The following is a 21,798-nucleotide window of genomic DNA, read 5'->3' on the forward strand; positions in this document are numbered from 1 at the left end:
CGCATACTACATAGTTCACAAAGTGTTTTCACATATATTAGCCCATCCAATTCTCACAATGATCTATCTGGAAGGTGTTATTTGGACCATCTAATACAAGAGAACCCAAGGCTCAAAGGCATGATGTAAGCTGCTTGAAGTCACATGTCTGCCAAACCAAGCCCCTGCCCAGAAAGCTGGTCTCCCACCCGCAAAGCATCGCGCTCTCATTGCGCAAGCTGCCCTGCCACCCGGCTCTTTGATTTCCACTTCTCTTTGGGAAAGAAAGGACAGGAGGTGTCCAGTGAAACCCTAGATCTTTCATCCTACCCTTATTTGGTTACAATACAGCCATGATTGGTTCAGAATCTACCTTACTTTTCCTCCTTAGCTATAGAATGAAAAGAAGAAACAAAAGATGATGGCATGCTCTGGTAAAGTCTTCAAGAATATAAGTGTAAGAAAGGCCAGGATGCGAAGGTTTGCTTTTGGTGAAAGTCTACCTGATATCCCAGTTTCTAGCTGTACCATTCTAAGCCTTACACTGCTACTCCTTGGGAAATTCTATCCCCTTCCATTCTCCACTGGCAAGTTTTAACATGTTATTGTATATGTGTGTGAGTGAGTGAGTGTGTGTGTTTGGTGGGGAAGTCCACCAATAATGGCGTCTATGGGTGAATTATTTCCCTGCCAAGGCCCTTTAAGCAAACCATGAGTGGTAGCACAAAATCAAAGCTAATTCCAATGAGAACTTTTTTAAGTCAGAAGGCCCATGTCTGCACGATAGCTACATGATCTGCATAGGTCAAAGGGTCTGAATGTTATCTGTGTATACACCATCCATTAAATGGTGAAATATTTATTACACATTTCACTGACAACAGATTTCATCAGTGATGGCAACCATATTAAGGACCAACTATTTAAGTGCCTTTATAGGCACAATTTAAAAAGGAAAGAAACTAAACTAATAGTTGATAACCTGAAAGACTAGCTGTGATATTATGTGTATGTATTGGTTTTCATCTACAGTTCCTGGCTTATAAACTCCCATAGCTCTTGTTACAGTCTTTTGTTGTAACGTTGGGCACGTTAGGCCTCAGAAGCAGGTAGAAAAAAAAAAAAAAAAAAGAATCTCTCTGACCTTCCCTTGCCCTCCTTTCATCTGCTCCTTTTTGGTCCCAGGGCAGGCCATAGAAACTAAAAATATACTCTAATTTTCTCCTGCCTTTTTGATGTAGGTCATAAGACCCTCATTTCAGAAGGGATCCCACCCTATACTGGGGAGAAAAGAATGCCACACAGAGAGGCCAAGAAGAATCTGGACAGGCCTTGCTGGGTTTCCCCACTCAGTCTATCAGCATTAGATCACACCCCTTTTGTCCAACCACATTTCTACGTGGTTGTCAATCATGCCTATGCAATGAAACCTCCATAAAAGGTTCAAGAGGATGGGGTTCGGAGAGCTTCCAAACAGCTGAATATGTGGAGATTCCTGGACGGTGGTGCCCGGGGAGGGCATGGAAGCTTCGTGCCCCTTTTTCCACACCTTGCCTTATGCATCTCTTCATCTGTATCCTTTGTAATACTGTTTATAACAAACTGGTAAGTATGAGCTAGTGTTTCCCTGAGTTCTGTGAGCCACTTTAGCAATGCAATGAAACTCAAAGAGGGGGTCGTGGGAACCCCAACTTGAAGCCAGGCAGTCAGAAGTCCCAGAGTTGTGACAGGTGTCTGATGTGGGGCAGGGGAGCAGTCTTGTGGGACTAAGCCTTCAACCCATGGGATCTGGCAGTATCTCCAGGTAGATAGTGTCAGAGCTGAACTGGAGGACACCCAGCTGGTTTCTGCTGCAGAATTGATTGCTTGTTTCCTGGTGGGTAGAAATCCCTCCCATATTTAATCACAGAAGTCTTCTGTGTTGGTTACTGTATTGTGAGAGCAGACAAAAACCAATTTGTGGGGTTTTTTTCCACTCAGGCTAGCATTTCAAAAACAAATTGATTAGGAACTGGCAAAGCCTGTGAGTGGTTTTTCTTTTGAGAAAATGGTGCTGATAAAAGGAAGGTTCTGCAAAAACTGAAATGTTTTTGAACCATCAGAGTGGCTTTCACAACCCATGATTTGGTTTCATTTTAAAACAACTATGACTGATTATACATTAAGATTCGTTATGTAAAATATCAAATTACTCATCACCCATTTGATCTGAATAAGAGTTCCCAAATTCTCCTTAGGTAAAAAAATGACGTTATTTATACCCATAATAACCATTTCCTATCTATTACATGTCAGTAGATGACACACAAATTCGGATGACTCTGGCAACCCCACAGAGTAGTCAGGAAAAGGATGTACAGAAAACCTAAATCCAGAGGCAATAAGGGACAAAGGAACAACTCTGAGCCCTGGAGTCAGACAGAGAGGGTATCACCTTGACTCAGTCCCACACTACATAACCTCATATCTGTCATTAATCATTCTGAGCTCAGATTCATCATCAGTAAAACACAGGACACTACATGTGAGTACACAAATGTGCTGGGCTGGTGTGCAGAAACATACAGTCTCCTGCTCCTCAAGCACCTATTATGGAGAGGGGACTTATGTTCCATTCCTCTCCCCCTTCCCCTCCTGCCCTGAAGGTGATGCAGTAAGGAGAGGTCACTTGATCTCTGAAAGGGGAAGTGAGTTTGACCCTGATTTGTATTCTTAACCCTGTTGTGCAAGGTTGGGAATTGTTCTTGCTCCTTTAGCCTCCATGCTGTGGGCAAAAGAGGCAGCTTTTGGGAGGCCCAACAATTTCTAGGATCTCTCCATTTCAGCCTCCTTACCTGTAACTGTGACCAACCTGGTGACTAAAGGGTACCTGTCCTCAATTCATAAGGTAGACTGTAAGCAGCCCCATTACTAAAGGCCAAGTGATATACTCCAACATGTATCTACCAGGGACTTCGGATCTTAAAGAAATAATTTAATCACAAGTTAACTCCTTGTGTCTGTTTATCAATGAGTTGGAAACCTGGAGGAGAAGCAGTGTAAACTAATCTTCAATTGCCATCATCTTCTTACAGAGTTTCTGTGAAAATTAGAAAGAATGGATGTAAAAAAGAAATAAAGAATAACCATTCCTAATACGTAGCAAATGCTCTGTAAACTGTAACTATATTTATGTTGGTTAGAAATCGTTTAAAAATCATCTGAAAAGTGCAGAGTGGCTTTAACAGAAGAACCAGACTGATGGACAGGTATCCTCTCATAAAATGAATTGACAAGTGTTCTGTCTTCTGTTTTCTGGAAGAATTTGTGTAAGACTCATATTATTTCTTCTGTAAATGCTAGATGTAATTCACCAGTAAAGACATGTGGGTGTGTGGAAAGGTTTTTCATTATGAACTCAATTTCTTTAATTAATACAGCTTTCCATCTCTTCTCAAGTCAGTTTTGATAATTTATGTCTTTCAAGGAATTTGTCCATTTCACCCAGGTTGCCAGATTTATATATTTTTCTTTTTTTGAGTTGTTTTTCATGGCAAGATATCATCATGATGTTGTCAAACTTATTGGCACAAAAATTGTTCGTCATATTCCCTTATTATCCTTTTAATATCTGAAGGTCTATAGTAAAGTCCCTTCTTTTATTCCTGACATAGGTAATTTGTTTCTTTCCTCTTTTCTTCTCAACTGATTTAGCTAGAGTTGATCAATTTGGGAGGCATTCTCTAGTTCCTAAGGATGTTGTTGAGTTTTATTGTCAGGTAAAATCTCTCTTCTCTAGACTCACTGAAAGGGTTTCCTTCACTCCTCATTCAGAAAGAGAGATGAAACAAGTTCCACAGCTGTTACCTGCCTTTGGGGAGGCTTAATTTTCATATAATATAACCACAATGGGAGAGGGAGGGAGCCACTCACAAATATTTGTAAAGATATTTGGCATTTGTTTGTATTTATTTATTTATTTATGTTTTAGAGACTGGGTCTTGCTGTGGCCCAGACTGGAGTAAAGTGACACGATCATGGCTCACTGCAGTCTGAAACTCCTAGGCTTACGCCCCCTATCTCAGCCTCCTCCAAGAGTAAGTATGACCACAGGCATGTACCACCATGCCCAGCTACTTTTTTTACTTTTTGTAGAGACAGGGTCTTGCTATGTTGCCCAGGCTAGTATTTGGTATTTTAAATAACTAGAGGCTCTGGCCCAATCTTGCTGTCTAGCACAATGACCCCCAGTAATATGGATACTTAGGTCTTTAAAACTTTTTATTTTGGAATAATTATAGATTCAAATAAGTTGCAAAGATTAAGTACAAAGAGGTTGTATGTACCCTTCACCCAGTTTCCCCCAATGGTTACATCTTACATAACTATGGTACAACATAAAAACCAAGAAACTGGCATTAATACAATGTGTGTGCATAGTTCCCTGTCATTTAATCAAATGTGTAGATTTGCATAACTAGCACTACAATCAAAATACACCATTGTTCCATTATCCTGAAGAGGTCCCTCATGCTACCCCTTTATAAGCACCCCTACCCCAATGACCCCACCATCCCTGTTTGCTGGCAACCACTAATTTGTTTTCCATCCCTATAATTTTGTTATTTCTACAATGCTGTATAAAGGAAATCATAGAGTATATAACCTGCTGAGATGGGATTTTTTTTTTTACTTGGCATAATGCCTTTGAGATCCATAAAGGTTTTTGGGTATATCAATAGGTTGTTCTGTTTTACTGTTGAGTAGTATTCTACGATATGGATATATCATAGTTTGTTTAACCATTCACCTATTACAGAACATTTTGGTTGTTTCCAGTGTTTGTCTATTACAAGTTCGTATGAACAATCATATCTAGGTTTTTATGTGAACATAAGTTCTCATTTCTCTGGGAGTGAAATTCTGGGTCATATGTCAATTTCAACTTTAGTTTTATTAGAAACTGCCAACTTGTTTTCCAGAGTGGCTGTACCATTTTACATTCCCACTGGCAATGTATGGGAGTTCCAGATTTTAAAACAGACATGAATCATTGATGAGGAGTCAACTATAGTCTCTGAGTGGGTACAGAACAAAGTAATAAGCAAGCTGGGAGAAGAAAAATAACTAGAAAATTATGCAGGTAAATTAACACAGAGATTCACATGATTTCAGAAATACTGGCAAAAAAAAACCTCTTACCTTCTTTAAGCTGTATCCAGCATGGAAAATAATTGGAGGCAGAAGAATGTTGAAAAATACCTCTGGATCAAATGTTACCTGAAAGTTTAAAAAGAAAAAAAAAGCCATTTTTTTCATTTAACTCCAATTCTTTCTATAGTATCTGCTTAATATTTGAAGCCATTGACTAAAGTTTGAATATTTAGAGCAAACAACATAAATGTGAAAACGCAGGGACTCATCCCAGAGGAGAAGCTATGACTCCCCATGGACTGGCATGCTCTCTTCCCCATAACACTTTTGCTCTTATGATCTTGCTTGTGCTGTTTTAAGACATAATAAGACACACCAGTTTCATGCAATTTTGAGAACTCACAGAAAGCTTCTGGCTGGTGTTTTTCAATAAGAAATAAAAACATCTTGATTTCATCACACCTTTATAAAAGCTCAACTGTAATAAAAGATGCCATCATGATTCTTTATTAACTTCCTGGAACCTCTCACAGAATCCCTTATAGACAAAAACTGTGCTAAATTAAAGTCCCTTTTGAGTGACCAGCCTTCTGTTATACTTGCTGTAGCCTAAATACAAGTCACTAGCAATGTTAGTGGCTTCCTGAACATCAGCATAAATTGGGTAACTTTAAAGGAACTGAAATTTCTTGTAGATTTGATACAGGGAAATTACTCTGAAACTTTTAGATAGCAAAGTTTTATCACATCCAGAAAAAAATTAAGCATGCTATAAACATCCTAATATTTTAAAGAATTTGTTCCTGCTGGTACATTATTCTGCTTTTGTTTTAAATCTTCATTCTAGATATTAAATGTTAACTTTCTTGTTTAGAAACTGGAAGTGTCAAACAGTTTAATTAAAGTAGAATGATTCTTTGTTCAAATGATGTTTTCTTCTTTCTTCTTGTGAAAGGTAAGTGTTCTGCAATGCAGGAGATGTCAGAATGAAAAGGAGCCTGGGATAGTACCTACCCAGTATGAGGAAACTGAGCCCAAAGGCAGTGAAACTTCCTGGATGCCACCAAACCCAACAATGTACAAACTAGCGTAAGAGTTGTCTGACACTCAGTCCAATCCTGTTCTCATCAACCAAGCTACCTCAACATGTCTCGTTTCCCTCAACTAGCAACAATCATCCTGGTCTTGTTTGTTCTCCCACCTCTACTTTGTGCAGCAAAATTTTAAACAGATAGGGGATTTAAATAAACAGGTTTCTAAAGATAATAGAGCAAAAGTCAGCTTTATCTTCTATTGTGACCTGAAAGATGGAAATGTATTGGTGTCATTTCCCTTTCCCCGCTATCTTATCCAATATGAAGGGCTCAAGCTGCCATTTCCAAACAGCCATTAAGTGTGGTATTTACACTGGATAGCTTTCTCAGCTGCACTGAATTTCAGAATGTTTATGGAAACTCCATCCTTTATTATGAAGAGCTGAAAGCAAAGAGTACTGCCGTTAGGGACGCAGAAAAGGCAGTCATGTTTAATGCTCTAAGTGGAGAGTAATTTTCCTTAAGGATTAGGGTAGATTCCAAGAACAACAGTAATTTAATTTTTGGAGCCCACGCTACACTCTGCCTTTCACTCTCAGCCTTCACATACCTTAGCCTTGTGCTGTATTAAAAAGGGCTCCCCACAACCTGGATCTCCCAAGACAGCTATACAGAAGGCTTCCTTCTGATAAACCTGGTCTATAAGGTAATGGAGTATACATCAATTAATACAGATCTCTTGCTTATCCTGGAAATTACCCATGCAAGGAGATGCATAATGCTTTTTCATGTGCACTATTTTGCTACCCCAACATTAAATGAAAATGCTTGGACTCAAATTCTAAGACAAAATCTTCTTCCCCTGAAGATTCATTAAGCCTTTGGCTTCAATCACCAATAAGAGTAAGCACTCAAATATTTGTAGGATACAGCAAAAGAACCATGAATTAAGAATTACCCTTCTGAATACTAAATAAATAAGCTAAAAGTGAAATTAATCTTATTTTAAGAAAGTAGCAATAACATCCCTAAACCACAGGGAGGTTAAGGGACATAGCAAAGAGGAGATGGTAGCTGGATAAATGAGCTGAGTGGGGACATACAAACCCATTTCATAATCAGTGGCCCATATCAGCTACAGATGCTAACAAACCCACAAAGGTCACCAGCTGAAAGGCTCAAGTTAAAATCTGGTTCTTCCTTCTCCTCATCATGAACCTGAAAGTTTCCTAACAAAATAGAGAGCCAGGAATGTTACTGGTAATCCAGGAGTTTGGAAGGATTTCTCTCCACAAGGTCAAGATAAGTCAGGGAATCAACAACCATGTCGGGACAATGATGGCTGAGTGTCCCCAGCTCACCTTCCGTAGCATGTCATTTTGCTCTACGCTGTTGATCTTGCCAGGGCTGATTTCTCCTTTCAGAGTGTATTCGAAGAACTTTCCGCTGACATTCACTAATAAGGTGCTGAAGGCCCTGTCTTCCTGAGTGCAGCTGAGTGATTTGTCACGGCCACTGGTAGCCGGGGTACCATACCTCAGGATCACCCCAACAATGAGCCCTGAAAGAGTGAGGAAAAACTCATCAGGCTTGAGGAAGGATAGGGAGAGTGTAGAAATAATGGCATAGCTGATTTTCAACAACTAAGAAACACAGCAGTAATCTTAGAAATTGGGCATGGGTATGTATTTTAGGAGAAACTGCATGGGCCTTCAGGATTGAAAGGGTTAAGCATCCATCTATTCTAGTCTGATTTAAGTTGCTCAGCCACCAGGAAGACAAGGTGGGACAGTACCTTTGGTGGTATTATGGCACTGAGAGCACTTTTTTTTTTAGTGGAGTCTTGCTCTCTGACCCAGGCTGGAGTGCAGCGGTATGATATGGGCTCACTGCAACCTCCGCCTCCCGGGTTCAGGTGATTCTCCTGCCTCAGCCTCCTATGTAGCCAGGACTGCAGGCGCCCGCCACTACACTCAGCTAATTTTTTTTTTTTTTTTTTGCATTTTCAGTAGAGATGAGGTTTCATTACTTTGACCAGGCTGGTCTCGAACTCCTGACCTCAAGTGATCTGCCAGCTTCAGCCTCCCAAAAGTACGGGGATTACAGGTATGAGCCACCACACATGGCCAGCCCTGTGACGCTTTTAACACCTGAGCATGTCTAATTTCTCAGGCTTCTGGTGGAGGAAGATGTGATGACAAGCAGCAAAGATTTTTCTGGCCAGGACAGCACAAAGCAGAACTGCTGAGCTCTTTCATTTCCCCCAGCAGCATCCCCAAGCCAGTCCTGCTGCCATGTGCCAGCAAGGACCAGGCCATTGGAATTTCTAGTTGCTATAAATGTAACTTGCTTTGCCAGACATCAGAGGAAAGAGGAGAAATAGAAATTCTTTTGCTTATTTGAAGCACTGGGTATCATGGAGAAGGTAATTACATCCCTTGGGAAGTGACTGCAGTGTACATTTGAGCAGTCAGGATGCAGGGGCTGGGGAGAGCTGGCTTCTTGGGACTATAGCTATGAGATGGCTCAGATGATCAGCTACAAGTCTATAAGTCTTATATCCTTCTTAGTAGGGCTCTCCCATTAGGGAAAAATAAAAACAGCAAGATCATGTATAAGCATTCAATTCTGTGAATGAGGAAGGAGTGTGGCTTCCCTGGACCTGAATATGAGTCAGATGTGCCCAAGTAAAAGTGAGTGAAAGACAAAAAAAAAAAAAACAGCCATAAATGATTATCAGACACTTTCTATAATTCTCTTAAGAGGAAAATTTCAGACTTCTCTCTAAATTCAGTTCTTTGCTGGAAATATTAAAAGAAAGAATGGTATATTTGCTTCCCCATCTCATTTTGCCATTAATGGAGAAAGTTGAATGAGAAAAAGAACGTTTACTGTCTTCCGTGTGTAATTTTCTACAATGTCTCTTATCTCCGAGATATGTAAGAACTCAGAAGGCATTGTTGAATAGCAAATAAAATATAAAATCTAGAAAAATACAGTTCTTTAAGCCAAGATCTGTGTGTTGCAGTATTATTATTATAAACCCATATCAACAGATACTTGCAGTTTGTTGACTTGTAATAAAACAACTTGATTTTTTTACAACTTAAAAATGAGTTTCTTAATAATCTCAATTTGACCAGTTATGAAACAATTTGAAAACCTTTAAAGGCATATAAGAAAAACCAGACCTTTTATTTTATTTATTTGTTTGTTTTTTGAGACAGAGTCTCACTTTGTCACTGAGGCTGGAGTGCAGTGGCTCAATATTGGCTCGCTGCAACCTCCGCCTCCCAGGTTCAAGCAATTGTCTTGCCTCAGCCTCCCGAGTAGCTGGGACTGGGCACCACCACGCCTGGCTAACTTGCATTTTTAGTAGAGAAGGGGTTTCACCATGTTGGCTACGCTGGTCTCAAACTCTTGACCTCTGGTGATCTGCCTGCTTTGGCCTCCCAAAGTGCTGGGATTATAGGAGTGAGCAACCACGCCTGGCCTCAGACCTTCTAAAAAACATACTTGTCATTACTAAAAAGAGATAGTGCTAGCTGGTAAATGGGCCAAAAGCAGGCACTCAAAGTCTTCAGAGCCAATCTTTTGTTCAGGTCTTATTGTTAGAACTTATATTCATTTCTCCTGTCAGATGACAAACCAGATGACAGCAGAGACGGTCGGCTGGCATTTACTCAGCCCTGCTCTGCTCAGCCTTGGCAATGGACGTCCTCACGGCCTCTTTGCCATCTTGTGGTTCAGGGTTATCTGGGTGTCTGTGCTGGTAAGTGAAGTTGGGGGGTGCCTACACTGAATGGCTGCTGGCCTTGGGTCTTCATTACTGTCGTAGGTGAGGAAGGACCCTGGAGACTTGTGGTCTGTAATCCCAATACATATTCTGTCTCACTGGCCTATCTCTTCTCCTTCACCTGGTTTTTGGCACCCTCCATCACTTGTCCCTGCTCAGGAGGGTTAGAACACTCTGGTCAGCACTCACAGGGTCTCTGCAAGGGAGGAGGCATCGTCCATGTGCTGTCAGGCTGGACGTCGAGGGGCACTCTCCAATCCTTCTTTTCCCCACTCTCACTGTTCTGGTAATTGTGCTGGTGACTGCGTGGAAGACCCCCATTATGCAGATAACATCTATAATGGTTTCAGTCTGCTGCATCTGTACTGCCTGGCAATGGAACGCCAGTAGGGACTGCAATCTTTGCTGCCCGTGTACCCTTTTCTCCTTCAATATTGAACTCCATCCCCCACAGCTTCTCCATCCCCTATACTGCCAGGGTGCTGCCTGGGATCGCACAGTGTCATTCCTGTGGATGAAACCATGTATGTTTCCTTCATGGAACCATCTTACTCTTCCCAAACCTTCACTGGGATAACCCTGTCCTGTTTGTGGGCTGCTACTCCTTCTGCCTCTGCCCATGGTGTCATGCCAAGTGTCTCAGTCTCACTGCTCATCTTTGCAGTCACAGTGACTGCAGCCAGCTGTGGCAGCAGTGGCTCCTTTGCAGGTGTGATGGTAATGAGACTACTGGTAGCAATGAAGCTGTTCAGGGCTCTGTGGGGCTCTCTCTCCACTCTAGATGGAACTCTGTGATGCTTTTTAGTCTTATTTCATCCCCTGGTTAGACAGTTATTTTCTGATGAAGTTTTACATGACAAAGACGACTCTATAGCCCTTCAACATTCATAATACAGGATGATCTGTAGCATCTGGAGAAGGCTACCTGGAACATGATTTAACTTAAATGTTATCAGGAAGCCAAAATAAGTCATTTACAGAGACTATCTTTCTCCTAAAAGTTAAAACCTGCTTCATGTAACTCACTGTTTCTTGACCTTTCTAACCTCATTATTAGCAGAGTTAATGGAAAGACTAAAGCATACTATCAAGGGTCCTCATGATGAATATGACTCTAACAAAAGAGAGGGTTTATATTTGCAGGCAAATTCCTCAATTACAGGAAACACTTTTCAACTCTCTTCCAGTAATCATCACCATCATATTTACAATAATCACTGGATGATGAATTTTGTTTTTTAAAGTTAGAAAACCTTTCCTTCTCTGCCTTGGGCCCAATGCACCCATATTAAAGATGGGAGGGAGATGGGGAAGGTGGTGATGCTGCCCCCTTGTGGTTAAAATATGGTAACACAAAACACCATAGCAGAGATGTAACGTTAACACCAGATAGTTTTTACCAAAAATATATCAAGCCACAGGGTACATACACCACTAACTCAAGGTAGAGTTTGGGTACCTCCCCAGATATTTTAGATTCATATTTATTACCACCATATTCCATGGCATGATATTAAGTTCACATTTGGTGTTGTCCAGTTGAAGAAAGAACAGGATATTAGAACTGCAGGAGGGTAATTAGGTGAGAAAATGTTAGACAGTTGCAGAAAACATGAACAGCATATTTTCATCTGCTGGCTCTCAGAGACATCCTGAGAGGGAACTGTGAAATGGGCATAGCTACGAGGAATTAAAACATGATATATATTTTTAAAGTTCAGTATTCCTAAAAAATGACGGAGAGCAACAGAGGCACTAATGATTTGACCACATCAATAGCCTAGTGTTCTAGATCACAAAGAGAAATAACCTACTGCGTGTTTGGGCCAGGGAAAACGGCACATAAAATGTCAACTGATAAAGAGACAATCACTGATTTCACAGGTACATTACTAACGAAAGAATTGTTTTGAACTTTTACAGAAAGCAAATATAGATGAAATTCCTTTGACATTTGATATGGCTTAAAACAAGATGGTGAACTCCGAAGGGGAAAAATTCGAGACTGTTTCAACTTGTGGGTATGAAAAAAACGCACTTCACAACTGTACTAGCATATATACAGCTTATGTATGTGCTTATCCAAAACTTGGTAATATGATGAAGGAATACAATCATGAGAGCAAAGTATGGTTTAAAAATCCCATGGGTTCATTAAAGCAATCAGCTCCCACCGGTCTGATGCCAGTTTTCCTTTTGTGGCTGAGGCTATTGGGAGGACAGCTGAACAAGTGGACATGATGAGGTGTAATTCTAGACAGCCATCCATCAGCTACGATATTTAGATGTCTATGTTAATAAGCCCTTGTTCAGGAAGAGAACAGCTGCGTGGGTGCGCTGTTCTTTAGTGAGATCTCATTTTCTCATATACAAGGTACTAAAGGTAGATGATCACCTGAGCAGTTTGGCCACCACTGTGGAGTTTTTTACAGCACATAGGGGTTGTTACGAATTTTAAAGCTTCATCTGAAATTCCAAGAAAAGAAAGCATCTCATTTTGCATCCAGTTACACAGTCTTTGAAGATGGTGACGACTATTTCTAATTCAATGAATAAAGAGAATCCAATGGATTCCAGCAACTGACGATGACTTTTCAGGTTTGGGGGTCATTTATACGACTTGGATTTTGAAAATGAATATTACATCCCTTTCAATACCTTGTTCTACTTGTTCTGATACTTATGCAGCTGTGCTATTCATTGATATATTAGTTTCAAGGAGAATTCATTCAAAATATTTTTGTTCCTTGTTTTGAATATGTGGTGAAACTGAAAAACAATTTTATGAAGGTACAATTTACATACCAGAAGATTCGCTTGCTTTAGAGTGTACCATTCAATAATTTTCAGTGTATTCACAGAGTTGTGCAATCATCACTGCAATCTGATTTGGGAACATTTCCATCTGCAGTCTCACTTCCTGTTTCCTACTCCAATTTCCCAGGCAACTACTGATCTACCTTTTGTCTCTACAGATTTGCGTTTTCTGGACTTTTAATATAAATGGTGTCATACAATATGTAGCTTTTTGTGTTTTGCTTCTTTCACTTAGCATGTTTTCAAGGTTCATCTATGGTGGAGGCATGTATCAGTACTTCATTCCTTTTTATTGCCAAATAGTATTCCACTGTACTGGTGTACCATATTTTATCCATTAATTAATCAATAAATATTTGTTTCTCTCTTTTTGTTAATGTGGATAAGGCTGCTATGAACATTGGCATACAAGTCTGTGGACAGGTTTTAATTTCTCTAGGGTAGATACCTAGGAATGGAACTGCTGTGTCATACTATAAATCTATGTTTAGTATTTTAGAAACTGACAAACTACATTGGGAAAATGTGTTGTTTTACATTCTCACCAGCAACATATGAGAGTTACAGTTTGTTTATGTGCACAGCAGCACTTCTTATTGTCTTATAATCATAGCTGTTTTAGAGAATGTTCAGAGGTATCTCCTTGTAGTTTTAATTTACATTTCCCTAATGCCTAAAGATGCTGAGCATCTTTTTACGTGCTTATAGGTCATTGTACATCTTCTTTGGTGAAGTATCCATTCATTCAAATCTTTTGCCATATTTTAAATCAGCTTCTCGTATTGATTGTAAAAAAAAAAATTTGTTTTCTGAATAGAAGTCCCTTATTGAAAATACAATTTGAAAATATTTTCCCCAAATCTTTGACCTATTTTTTGTTTTCTTTTTAAAAATTATTTCTCTGATGTTATCTTTTAAATTTTTTTCACTTTGTTATACAATAAATTATTTTTTCCTTTTGTGTACAGTTCTATGAATTTTAACACACATACAGATTCATGTAAGCACCACTGCAACAAGGATACCAAATACCCCAAAACTCTCCTGTACTATCTCTTCACACATACCTTCATTCTTCCTATTAACCCCAGCAACCACTGATATTTTTTTCCCATTACTAGAGTTTTGTTTTTGCAAGGTTAGATACATGGAACCATGCAGTATGTAACATTTTGAGACTGGCTTCTCTCACTCACCGTAATACCTTTGAGGTTCACCCAAGTATTGTGTGAATTAACACTTCATCCCATTTTACTGCTAAGCTGTTTTCCGTTGTATAAATGCAACAGAGTTTGTTAATCCACTTACCTACTGAGGGACATTTGGCTCGTTTCCAGTTTTTGACTGGCACATATAAAGCTGCTATGAACATCCATGAACAGGTTTTTATGTAACATGTTTTCATTCCTCTAAGGTAAATATCCAGAGTGGGACTGCTCAGTCATATGTGTAGCATATCTTTAATTTTATGCGAAACATTTCCCCAAGTAATTATGCCGTTTTTTTCAGTTTAAAAAATTTTTTTTTCTTTAAGTTCTGGGATACATGCGCAGAATGTGCAGGTTTGTTACACAGGTATACATGAGTCATGGTGGCTTGCTGCACTCATCAACCCATCACCTGGGTTTTAAGCCCCACACCTCCCAGCAACCCTTTCCCCCAACCTCCAACAGGCCCTGGTGTGTGATGTTCCCCTCCCTGTGTCCATGCATTCTCATTGTTCAACTCCCACTTATGAATGAGAACATACGGTGTTTGGTTTTCTGTTCTTGGGTTAGTTTGCTGACAATAGTGGCTTCCAGCTGCATCCATGTCCCTACAAAGGACATGAACTCATTGTTTTTTTTTATGGCTGCATACTATTCCATGGTACATATGGAACCACATTTTCTTTATCCAGTCTATCAAAGAAATACCAGTTGACCCAGCAATTCCATTACTGGGTATATGCCCAAAGGATTATTAATCATTTTACCATGAAGACACATGCACATATATGTTTACTGCAGCACTATTTATAATAGCAAAGACTTGGAACCAACCCAAATGCCCAACTATACCATTTTTAACCACTGCCCCCCACAGCAACATATGAGGGTTCTAGTTGCTCCACATCCTCATCAACATTTGGTATTGCCAGTACCTCTCATTTTAGCTGTTCTATTGTAATAGGTGTGTAATGGTATTTCATCATACTTTAAATTTGCATTTCCCTAATGGATAATGATGTTGAATATCTTTTTATGTACTTATTGGCCATTCTAATATTCTCTTCAGAGAAATGTTTCTTCAAGTTCTTTGCCCATTTTAAAAACTGGGTTATTTTCTTATGGTCACATTTTAAGTTCCTTATATATTCTAGATACAAGTCCTTTGTCAGATAAATGATTTGCAAATATTTTCTCCAGACTGTAGCGTCTCTTTTGAGCCTCTTGTTATTGTCTGTAGCAGAGCAAACTTTTTCAACTCTGATGAAATCTAATTTATCAATTTTCTTTTATTGCTTGTAGCTCTGGTGTCATATCTAAAAAACACTTGCCTAACCCAAGGTTATAAATATTTCTTATTTTTTAAAGTGTTTTAAGCCTTAATGCTTACATTTAGATCTCTGATACAATCTGAGTTAATTTTGTGTGTATCGTGTCAGGTTAAGGTCCAAATTCATCCTTTTGCATATAGATATCTAATTGCTCCAGCATCATTTGTTAAAAACACTATCTTTTCTCCCATGAATTATCTTGGTACCTCTGTTGAAAATCAACTGACCATAAACACAATGGTTTATTTCTGGAGCTGATGGGAGAAATGGGAGCTGGTGGTCACTACAGCCTACTTCACCTGCCTGTGATAAATCTTTCAGAACATGGATCAGGCAGGGATGGGAGCAATCTTAAATGCCATAGACACTATTCTTACAAGATTCCGTAGATTTTCTTTAATAAATGTCCCTCAATTTATTTGACCTTTTGTCAATTTCCGGAGACTAAATGGTTATTTTTGACAACTTAATCCAATTTTATTGCTGTGTTTTGGGAAGATGATTCATTGAGCTCTTACACAGCCATTCTGGAAGTCCTCCCATGAGCATGAAAAACAGAATTCTTAATTGCTTTTTATCTTGCTATATTTTATAAACATATAAGAAACAAACATTTACTGAAAATGTTTGCTTTTGTATATTGTAGCAAATTAATTCTAAGGCATTATTTGTTGCTATGTACCAACTTTTGCTGACATATTTATTTTGTCTGGTAGTAACTAGGCAGCATAATGGAGAAGAATTTGGTAGATTCAGTGACAGAAAACCTGGATAGGTAACTTTACTTTCCACCTAGCTACAATCCAGCACAAAATACCTCTCCGCTGCTCATTTCTAAAATTGAGCTGTTGTAAGAATGTAGTGAGAACATGTATATGTCAAAACCCTTTATAAACTGTCAAAAACTGTACAAATGCTGCTTTTTATGAGCCCTTTAGAATTAGTTATTTTACTTTGCATCATCTCTTGCTATAAAAATAGTGCACATTGGGGACAGAGGTTAGGAAGACAAGTGATATGTGGGCTGGAGCAAAATAGAAAAAATAAATCTCTAAAAAGTAGCTACAGAACTCCCTACTTTTGATGTTGTCCTGTCCAGCAGAGGCACAGGATACCATAACTTCCTTATTTGTCCCTGTAGCAGCTTCCCAGGTGCTTGTAAAATGAGCACTTCTACAGCAATTTTACATTTATATAGGGTTTTGACCAGAGGAAAATTTCAAGGGTAGGCATAATTGTCCCTGTATAAATGCTGATTTTATTTAGAAGACTCGCCCAGGGATTTAGCAAAACACACAATGATAGTAACAAAACAGTATCATCATATAATGTATCGTCTTTGTGGCACTATAGATTGGTAAACAGACAGGCCAAAAAGTAAGCAACCTTATTGTATCAGGTTTCTTTTAATAAGAATTAAGAGACTGCAAAAAGGACAGGCTTCATGGAGCTAGCAACCTTACTATTAAAAATTCCCATTAAAACAGGAAATAAGTGCCTGCGACATAATGGACTTAACCTGAAGTGAGAAACACAAGCCATTGATTTTATTGCTCAATTTCTCTAACGCATTCAGGTCACTTAAAATAAGATAACCTGCAAGGCATCATTAGGAAAAATCTTCCAGAATTGCCTGAGATTCAGCATTGGTACTGAACCATCTGAGTGTGATATGAAGCCTACCACAAACAGAACCACAGGTCCTGCCTGCTTGTCCAAGGAAAATCTATCCTCTTGTGTTTCTTACACACCTAAAGTATGTCTACAGTTGCCCCACACTCATTTTGCCCAGATCTCACGCCACTACAAAATGCCACAGTTGGAAGGGACAATACAAGTGCAATTATCCATCACATTTGTAAAACACTCTGTCCAACAGCAGACAGGTCTTATACTGTGGTATTCAGAATCATCCTGGGGAATCAATTAAAGTAATGTGCCTAGAGTCTCTCATGTAACTTCTCGTCCTGCAAGTCTAGGGAATATGTGAGGTATTTAGATTTGAAGACGTTCCATATCTGATTTCAGTGCATGATCAGAAATGAGAATGAATGGTCTCTAAGCTTCTCACCATGATATTCTACGGCTCTTGTTTAAATACAGACAGTGAGGGGGCTCACCATCTTCAGGTCTATCCTTTTTGCAGCAGGGCAGCACAGGCTCTCTAAACAAGAGTCAAAGTTTGTTTCCCTGTAGCTTCTGCCCACTGATCTAGGGCCCCTCTATTAGGAACACTAAGAAGCCATACTTCTCCAAGCTCTGGATTCCCATCTCACCAGAATTTTCTAAGTGACAGTTGTATGAATAAATCCAAATTGTACAAAGAAATACTCGTTCTGTGAAAAATGAATGACTAAAATGTAAGATTTATACACTGAAAATTACAAAACACTGCTGAGAAAAGTGAAATGACCCAAATAAATGGAGAAATATCCCATAGTCATAAATTAGAAGACTCAATATAGTTAACATGACAATTCTCCCCAAATTGATCTATAGAATCAATGCAATTCCTATCAAAATTACAGCAAATTTTGGCAGAAAATGACAAGCTAAGCCTAAAATGTATATGCAAATGCAAATGGCCCAGAAGATCATAAATTACCTTGAAAAATAACAAAGATGGGTAAATTTCACTTCCACATTTCAAAACTCACTACAAGGATAGTATGATAGTATTATAAGGATAAACACATAGCTCAATGGAACAAAACTGAGAGTCTAAAACTAAAATGGTATGTTTATGGTTAATTGAGTTCTGATAAAATGATGATGTAATTCAATTGAGGAAAAGACAATCTTTTCAACAAATAGTGCTGGGACAATTGGATATCTACATGCATAAAGATGAACTTAGACTCTGACCTCCTACTATATAAAAAAATTAACTCAAAATGGATCAAAGACCTAAATCTATGAGCTTAAAATCATACGACCTTTAGAAAAAAAAGCCTAGGGGGAAAAAAATCTGTGAGATCTTAGGTTAGGCAAATTTTTCATTGATATGATACCAAAAGTACAAATAATAAAATTAAAAATTGATCATTTGAATTTTATCAAAATTCAAAACTTGTGCTTCAAAAGACATTATTTGGGAAGCCAAGGTGGGAGGATCACTTGAGGCCAGGAGCTCAAGACAAGCCTGGGCAACACAGCAAGACCTCATCTCTACAAAATAATTGTAACATGGATGGAGCTGGAGGCCATCATCCTAAGCAAAATAAGTCAGGAACAGAAAAACAGATACTGCATTTTCTCACTTATAAGTGGGAGCTAAACACTGAGCACATATGGACATAAACATGAGAAAAATAGATACGATGTACTACTTGGGTGGAAAGATGGGGAATGGGTTGAAAAACTACCTATTGTGTACTATGTTCACTACCTGGGTACAATATACTCATGTAACAAACCTGCACATGTACCCCCCGTATCTAAAATAACAATTGAATCAAAAAAAAAAAAAAAAAAGACTGGATGGGTGAAGTGGCTCACATCTGTAATCCTAGCACTTTGGGAGGCCGAGGTGGGCAGATCACGAGGTCAGAAGATCGAGACCATCCTGGCCAACATGGTAAAACCCCATCTCTACTAAAAATACAAAAATTAGCCAGGCATGGTGATGCGTACCTGTAGTCCCAGCTACTCAGGAGGCTGAGGCAGGAGAATCACTTCAATCTAGGAGGCAGAGGCTGCAATGAGCTGAGATCGCGCCACTGCACTCCAGCCTGGGAGACAGAGAGAGACTCTGTCTCAAAGAACAAAAACAAACAAACAAAGACTGAGGTGGGAGGATCACTCGAGTCCAAAAGTTTGAGGTCACAATGAGCTATGATCACACCACTGCACTCCAGCCTGTGTGACAGAGCAAGACTCTGTCTCTTTAAAAAAATGGAAAAAAAAAAAGACATTATTAAGAAAAAGAAGAAAAAACTGCAGACCACATATTTGATAAAGAACTTGCATTTAGGATATATAAATATATAACTCCATAATAAAAAATAATTCAATTTTAAAATGGGCAAAAGATTAAAATAGCCATTTCACCAAAAGAAATTATGAATGACAGCCAGGCACGGTGGCTCATACCTGTAATCCCAGCACTCTGGGAGGCTGAGGCAGATGGATCACGAGGTTAAGAGATTGAGACCACCCTGGCCAACATGGTGAAACTCCATCTCTACTAAAAATACAAAAATCAGCTGGATGTGGTAGCACACACCTGTAGTCCCAGCTACTTGGGAGGCTTAGGCAGGAGAATCACTTGAACCTGGGAGGTGGAGTTTGCAGTGAGCTGAGGTCGCACCACCGCACTCCAGCCTGGCGACAGAGTGAGAGTCCATTTCAAAAAAAAAGAAAAGAAAAGAAATTATGAATGACTTCTAAGCACACAAAAAGATTGTCAACATTATAGATCATTCAGGAAATGGAGATTAAAACCATAATGAAATACCATTTCATGCCCACTAGAATGGCAATACAGATACTAACATATGTTGGTGAACATGTGGCAAACCTAACCTTCATACATTGTTGGTGAGAATGTATAATTGTGCAGCCACTTTGGAAAACAGTTTTCAGTTTCTTAAAAAGTTAAAAATAATCTTACCATACAACTCAGCAATTTACACTCTACCCTAGACCAGAATTGAAAACAGATGTCCACACAAAGATTTGCAGACAAATGTTCATACTAGCATTATTCATAATAGCCAAAAAATGAAAACAATCCAAATGCCCATCAACGGGTAAATGGATAAACAAAATGTGGTCTATCCATATAGTAGGAAAAGGAATGAAGTCTTGATACATGCTACAACACAGAAGGACGAACCCAAAAGATATTATACTAAGTATACATGCTCAGTGAAAGCGAGTCACGAAAATGCTACAGGGTGTATCAATCCATTTACATGAAGTGTCTAGGACAGGCATATCTACAGAGATGGAAAGTAGATTCATGGTGGCCAGGGGCTAGGGCATGAAGGATCCTACTGGGATGATTAAAATGGTCTGAAATGGAATTATCATGGTCACGCAACTTAGCGATTTTTGATAAAATCACTGAAATTATATACATGAGCACATTTTATTATATGTAAATTGTATGTCAATAAACATTTTTTTAAAAAAGAGCAAATGAGAAAATGAATCTAGAGAGCATATGTGCTGTCCCTTCCAGTACTAGTGTTCTATACTTTTCCATTAAGTGTCCCTCAAAGTGAGAACTAAACCGACATAAGACCAGCAGAGAATATATTTTGTAGTGCAAGGGGTACATGCATGAATACCTATATGCAGATCAAACATGTAACACAAATGTAAATCCTTCAGGACCCTGGAAGAAACACAGGGAACATACAATGACTCTCAGGAAGTGATAGCAGGTTAACTATATAGGTGGTATATTTAAATGTAACTTTATTATTTTTTTCAGTGGGAAACACAGCCTAAATGCCACTTCCTCCAAGAGGCCCTCCCTGACTCCCTAAGCTAGGCTAGGTTTCAAGGCTTTGTAGTCCCACTGCACTATGTGCTTCCTGTTTTGTAAACATGCCACACTTTGCAATAAGCATTTGGACAGTTGGCCTGCCTAGCTGGCCCAACTGTCAGCTCCCTGGGAGGTGGGGTATCGGGGGATCTGTTGAATTCCCCTCGGTATCATTAGCATGTGGAAGTGCCTGGCATACTAGGCACTCAATACATATTTGCTGGCTGGCAGTCAGATTGAGGCTGAATTACATTCAAACATATATATTAAAAGTATCCCCAATGAAATATATAACAAGAGCTGGTATCACATGTTGGACATGAGAAAACATTTCTGACTTTAGAAAAATTTCTTTGGATCTCATTTCTCCAATTTAATTTTTTTACTTTTATTTATTTATTTATTTGAGAGAGTCTTGCTCTGTCGTCCAGGCTGGAGTGCAGTGGTGCAATCTCGGCTCACTACAACCTCCGTCTCCTGGGTTTAAGTGATTCTCCTGCCTCAGCCTCCTAAGTAGCTGGGATTACAGGTGCCCTCCACCATGCCTGGCTAATTTGTATATTTTTAGTAGAGACAGGATTTATCCATGTTGGCCAGAGTGGTCTCAAACTCCTGACCTCAGGTGATCCACCTGCCTCAGCTTCCCAAAGTGCTGGGATTACAGGCATGAGCCACCACGCCCAGCCCCTCCAACTTTAAAATACAGTGTCAGCTGAACTACAAACCTAAACTATTCTTAAAGCATAGATGTCCTTAAATGAAAACCCCCTTTCCACTCTCCAGTCCTGAAAAACTACAGATTTAGCGTTACAATACATGAAAGCTTTTACCAACCAAGTGCTTAGGAGCAACCAAAAAATAAATCAATAATTCTATCCTGTGAAAGTGATTAGATATCATAACCCTAGTTTCGCTTACTAAACATAGCTCATAATCACTGTTTTTTTCTTCCTTTATTTATATATTGATGATTATTATTTCTTCATTCATTCATGCATTCAAAAAA

At 39.1% G+C, this 21,798-nt stretch overlaps 1 protein-coding gene across 2 annotated transcripts in view; it reads right to left on the reverse strand.

The window, feature by feature from the left end:
* The window catches only part of SLC9A7 (solute carrier family 9 member A7), a 151,437-nt gene that overhangs the window by 64,688 nt on the left and 64,951 nt on the right, over positions 1–21,798 (reverse strand). For both annotated transcript variants that reach the window (XM_035289162.3, XM_035289161.3), the window contains exons 2-3: positions 7,508–7,707; positions 5,161–5,238 (exon numbers count right to left, since the gene is read on the reverse strand). In XM_035289162.3, the coding sequence (XP_035145053.1) occupies positions 5,161–5,238; positions 7,508–7,707 (278 nt within the window). The remainder of the gene's footprint in view (positions 1–5,160; positions 5,239–7,507; positions 7,708–21,798) is intronic.

The sequence above is a fragment of the Callithrix jacchus genome, chromosome X (assembly GCF_049354715.1).
Source record: "Callithrix jacchus isolate 240 chromosome X, calJac240_pri, whole genome shotgun sequence".
NCBI lineage: Eukaryota > Metazoa > Chordata > Mammalia > Primates > Cebidae > Callithrix > Callithrix jacchus.